The sequence below is a fragment of the Vicia villosa genome, linkage group LG6 (genome assembly GCF_029867415.1).
Source record: "Vicia villosa cultivar HV-30 ecotype Madison, WI linkage group LG6, Vvil1.0, whole genome shotgun sequence".
NCBI lineage: Eukaryota > Viridiplantae > Streptophyta > Magnoliopsida > Fabales > Fabaceae > Vicia > Vicia villosa.
Genome location: NC_081185.1, coordinates 13,719,757 through 13,725,756, shown reverse-complemented (window position 1 = coordinate 13,725,756; position 6,000 = coordinate 13,719,757). Strand labels below are relative to the sequence as shown.

General features: G+C 26.4%; 1 protein-coding gene across 1 annotated transcript; it reads right to left on the bottom strand.

The window, feature by feature from the left end:
• Positions 1-681: 681 nt before the first annotated feature.
• Positions 682-1,275, bottom strand: LOC131611249 (uncharacterized). The gene is made up of 2 exons (XM_058883330.1): positions 1,181-1,275; positions 682-1,041 (listed from the first exon to the last, which is right to left on the bottom strand). Exons 1-2 carry the CDS (start codon positions 1,236-1,238, stop codon positions 752-754), a joined length of 348 nt encoding a protein of 115 aa, XP_058739313.1. The 5' UTR covers positions 1,239-1,275; the 3' UTR covers positions 682-751.
• Positions 1,276-6,000: the final 4,725 nt, after the last annotated feature.

The window sequence follows — 6,000 nt, the reverse complement described above, 5'->3', positions numbered from 1 at the left end:
ATTCTCATATTTATTATAATAGATCTGAAACATTCATTTAATCATGTATATATTTTTAAAGATTTCATCGGTGAGGGACTTAATTGAGCCTCATTTTTTTTTTTTGACAAAAACAAACTTAACTTCTTTCATTATTCAAATAAAAGAAAATACAAAGAGGAATCTCGTCAAACAACATGCGTTGGCCGCCCACTTAACGCTTAACAACAACTTAATAGGAGAAATAATAAAATTAAACTCTAAATTGCCACTTAAGTTTGACCTTAGTCCATGGACTAAGGACTGAGAATCACTTTCAAACAAAACATTGCCAAGGTTTAGGGTGCAAACACTGGGATAGCTTTACCAAAATTTATATGCAAAATAAGAATAATTAATATTAAAATTAAAAATATATAAAAAAAAGTTTTTGGTTGTTGACAAAAATAATTCTAACCCATATTATGGTGGGAGTTGTAGAAGACAAATGAAATAACATGATAATGTAATTTAAAAGAATTAATGAATATTTAATAGTGGGAGTTTATAAGGAGACACCATATTAAACCTCCATGCATATTCATAACTAATTATTACCATAATAAATAATAAAAACGAAATTAATATAAGAATTTAAAAAGAACAAAAAATATCATAAATGGCTAAATATATTCGATATTACAATCTAATATAACACCTCTTAGTGGTTTCAAAACTTATACAATCCGTAACTACTTTATTTTTGTTTAACATTATCATATAGTTCTAACATCTAAGAACATGCAACTTGGGAAGAAATTGGTTTAAATGCAAATTGAGAATCAGAAGTATAGGTGAAGGAGACAGATTTAAATCCATAAAGTGGTGCTCCTTGAATGAGAAGACCATCTTGGCTAAATATTGCTGGATCAACAGGTGTGCTTGATTTAAATCCATTGACATTGAACTTCACTTGTGATTGAGTACAAATACAGTTGTTGGTCACGGTAACATTCCACACTGAACCTGATGTTTTGGTTTGTTTAACCTCAATGGCACTCAAAGCACAAGGCTGTCCATAAGCTACAATATCAACTATAAATTAAACATCAAAATAATAAAAATAACAAATAAAATAAATTAGCTATTATTCTAAAATGAAATAAAAAATATTTTTAGAGATTATTCATGCTTATAAAATATGAAAGGTATGATATGATACCTTGGAAAGCTAGGGCAAGGAAGAGAGTGAGGAAAAGAATGTTGAAAATAGAAGCCATTTGAGATTTTTGAGAGTGTAAGACTTCAAGGTGTAAAATAGTGTTTATGTGAGATATAAAAAAGAGGGGGTAGTTGTTACACTATTTATAGTATCAAGTGAAACCGAAAATTAAACAATTACTAATTTTATGTTGAATTTTTTTTTAGCAAATCTGAATTCTTTTGAAAAATTCATTGATTTTTTTTCTATTTGATTCAATTCAATATTTTATTTAATAAAATATATTTGTTTTCCATCTATTATAAGAATGTTTAATTTTAAAAAAATAATTAATAAAAAAAATAATATATTATTATAATAATAAGAGCTTAAAGATAGTGCATTGTCAATTAGGGGTGGAAATAGGCTAGGCTAGGCTAGGCTTTAGAAGGCCTGAGCCTGGCCTACGATAAACTTAGAAGGCCTAAGCCTGGCCTAAGGCCTATCATAGGCTCGGTTTTTTGGCCTGGCCTGGCCTTTTTAAAAGCCTGGCCAAGCCTGAAAGCCTATATAAAAAGCCTGTATCTCATTAAAGTTTTCAATTAATTTATATAATTTAAGAAGTCTTGTAGGTCGACCTATATATACATATATAAGTGGACCTATTTAGCATTTGTTATATATATATATATATATATATATATATATATATATATATATATATATAGGGTAGTCTATTTAGCTTTTTTCTTCTTCTAATATATGCATACATGGACCAACTTATTTAACATATCTTTAATATATATGAAAATATAGGCCGGCCTATAAGGCTTCATAGGCTTTTTTAGTAGCCTAAGTCTGGCCTATTTAATGAAATAGGCTTTTAAAAAAGCCTAAGCCTGACCTATTTATTAAATAGGACTGGCCTGGCCTAGGCCTATGTAGGCTGGGCCGTAGGCCCCTGTAGGCCGGCCTGGCCTATTCCCACCCCTATTGTCAATATAAAAAAATGTGCGTGTATCACAATCCTTAAAAAGAAATACTTTATATATAATTTAAATAAAAAGTTAAACTCTTATAAAAATTAACTGTTTGGATTTCACTGACAGTGTAAAAACTACTTTACACTTCGGTGTGTTTCCATTAAATTCTAATAATAATGTTAAATTTTTATAATATTTTTTAATAGAAAAATAATATGTTAATGATTTTTTATTCAATTCAATATTGCATTTAATAAAAAAATATCAGTTTCTCATCTATTATGGAAATGTTTAATTTTTTAAATTAAAAGTTTGTATTCAAGAAGGCTGTTTTCATTTTTCAATGGTCAAGGCACATTGTATTTAAAACAATTTTTTATTACTCCTTTCCGTCTAATATTATTTATAGTATTTTACTAGATTTAGAAAAAATAATAAATGTAAAAAGATACGTTTATTTATTTACCCATACAATTTATGTAATAGTATTTTTTAATTGATGGTTAAAAACGTTAATGTATATTTCAATTAAAATATTTTAAACGTTAAAATATTTCAATTAAAATATTAAACGTTAATTGATGGTTAAAACGTTAATGTATATTTCAATTTAGGTGCTAGTATTATTATTTTTATTTTTTTTGAAATCAAAGATGCAATTTAAATTAATAAAGGTACTAGTATTATTTATTTACCCATTTGAAATATACTTTTTATTACAAGTTTTGGAAGGAACTTATTTATAGTTTTGTTTAGATTAATGTTGGTCTGAAATTTTTTCCTTCTGGTTTTGTAGGGTTTTTTTATAATCGGACAAAAGTACTTGTGATACTCTGAATAATATAATTCTTACTTCTAAAAAAAATTATTATTACATAATCTTAGTCAACATTACATTTTATAATCTTTTCTCACTTGAGTTGTTGTTGGTTGAAATTTTTTTATCCGGATTTTCTGTCTTTTGTAATCGGACAAGGGTATCTTTAACAGGGTCGGTCCCGATTTTTTAGAGCCCCTGTGCAAATAAGAAAAATTGAATCATAATAAGAAACTAAACAATCAATCTTGAATTTTTTTTTTTTTTTTGTCGTCGCATCTGAGTCAGAGGTCTGACGATGAAGAGTTAAAAGGGAGTTAGATGCGTGAAAATGTGTAAACATATTAAGAAAGGAGATGTGAATTTTATATTATCACTGATGCAATCAAATCATGTCAATGTAATGAGTAAGAGAGTATTGTACAAAATCAGTTGTTGAATATCCGCTTTCATAAATGATAATGAATTATATTTAATCATAAAAATAATAAATTATATGATTGTCTGATGACTTTTTGAATATTTAATTATAGATAATATTAAAATTTATGCAAAAAATTTGAAATAAATTATAAACAACATTAAAACTAAAAAATAGTTTTAATTATTTCGATTGAGTTTCAAAACTTTAAAACTTTAAGACATAATAGTAAAAACCTCAAAATTTTATTGGAATTAATATATAAACATAAGGGAAGCTAAACTAATTTAAAAGAAAATTATAAAATTTTATAAATACTACATCAAATTAGATTAGCTCTGATCAAATTGTTATAAAAAAATTTAATTTAATAAAAAATAATATTGATTTTCTCAAGTTTTAATTTATAATTATAAAATATAATCCAATAATATATTTCCCAAGTTTTAATCTATAATTATAAAATATAATTCAATGATAAATTTTTTATAAAATAATAATAGACATAAACAATTATGTATTATTTTTTATTATATAAATTTAATAATAAAATATTTTATTATATAATTGTTCTTTTTAAAAATAAACTAAATTAAGTATTTCTATGAGTTATTCTAATACATAGTTGGCTTTTTAGTAAAACAAACAAAATAAAATTGTACAAAATGCACTCATTTAAATAAAACAAAAGAATAAAATTGTAAAATCTATACATCCAAGAATCAAACTAGGAACATAATGATGTAACTACACACCTCTATCCACAGGGCTAACGCTGCAAATTTAAAAAATGTTTACAAGCACAGTATTTATATTTAAAATTTAGTATAATTTGTTAACTCTTTTTTCAATTTTGAGACCCCGATTTTTTGAGGTCCTGGGGCATGGGCCTACTTGCCCTGGCTCAAAGCCGGCCCTGATCTTTAATACTCTCTTTTTTTTATAAAGCTTATTTACAAAAAATAATTACATAATAATAACATAAATAAAAAATATTAAATTTTTCTATTATGAAAAAATTTCTATTCAAAATTTTAATTATATTACAATAAATTAGAGTTTCCAAAATAAACTACCAAGTATATCTCTTCTAAAAGAAATAATAGTATTATTTCAAAAAAAAAAAAATAATAGTATTATTTCAGTAGTGAATATTTCCAAATACCTTCAGGGTAAAATGAAGATATCATATATGAGATTAACCGTAAATAATGATCATTAAAATAATTTTTTTAGTTAAAATTTTAATTATATTACAATTAATTAGAATTTCCAAAATAGACTGTAACGTATATCACTATAAACAATAATAACAATACTCATTAGTGAATATTTCCATTAATTACCTTATGGATAAAATGAAGATATCATGGTATGCTTGCACCTTTTTTGACAAGTTTTTCATCATTACACATATATGTAAAAAAGAAAATAGTTGTTTGGATTTTTTTCTAATATAAGTTAAACATCTATTCACGTATTTTGATTCTTTACCTTTAATATTATATGAAAAATATGCTAAATCTACTTTTTTTTTAATTTAAATCTTCATAAGTGAATTTCGACATAATCCTTCTCTCCCTAGCAATTTTCTTAAATATCATGATTACCGTGAATCATAATAATAAAGTATAATCTCAGCCATTATATTAAACTAAATTAACAAATAAAAAATTTAATTTATTGTTAATTTAACCTTGACTTGTCAATTAAGGAGGAATGTATGAAATTTAGGGATGGCACGGGCATAGTTGAAGATATGGGCCTAAAACTTATACTCATCCTGCAAAAAAAAGTGAGAGCGGAGCGGGAAAAGCCTGCGGGTAGGGATGAAAATAGACCAAACCGCCCTACATAAGCCTATAGCCTAGCCTATTTGTGTAAACAACCTCCGGTTTATAGATAAACAATCTCCGGTTTACCTAGCTAGTCACAATCCAATGCAATCTTTATCTTAAAACCTCCATCTAAGACAAGAGAACCTCCGCTCACTCCCAACCACTGCAATGGTGTTGAACAGTTTCCAATCCCAGGAAATGTATCAACAACTTAGCACTCTCCTTCTATTGATTACATTCTTCATACTACTATCTTGAAGTTACATACTACACCTCTTACCTACAGGCTTCGAGGTTCACATGGTAACCTTCCCTCAACCCGAGAGGTTTACCTTGACAAACCCTAATGATTACATTTTTGAATACTCGGTTGTCTCATTTTCCTAGGTTACAATTGGATTTGGGCTTCTAATCGCAGCATATTTGCAGTTACAAATTAGTAAAAATTTGCAAAGTTTATTCTTTTATAAAGATTTTTATGTGCTATACTACATAAAATTCATAAAGTTTGTTAAACTTGCAAACTTTTGAATTTTGGACGATTTTCACACGGTATACTAAATAAAATATATGAAGTTTGTGAAACTTTTATACATTGGTATCTTTTAAGTTTATCGTGTGTTATAATACATAAAATTCACGAAGTTTGTTAAACTTGCAAACTTGGTATTTTGGAAGATTTTCGTGTGCTATACTATATAAAATACACGAGGTTCGATAAACTTTCATACATTGGTATTTTGGAAAATTTCCGCGTGCTATACTACATAAAAGTCACGAAA

Bases quoted from the DNA above. Each gene is read 5' to 3' on its own strand.
- LOC131611249 (XM_058883330.1), bottom strand. From the start codon at position 1,238: ATGGCTTCTATTTTCAACATTCTTTTCCTCACTCTCTTCCTTGCCCTA. The intron at 1,042-1,180 runs GTATCATATCAT...TTGATATTGTAG, and splicing joins CCTTGCCCTAGCTTTCCAAG to CTTATGGACAGCCTTGTGCT.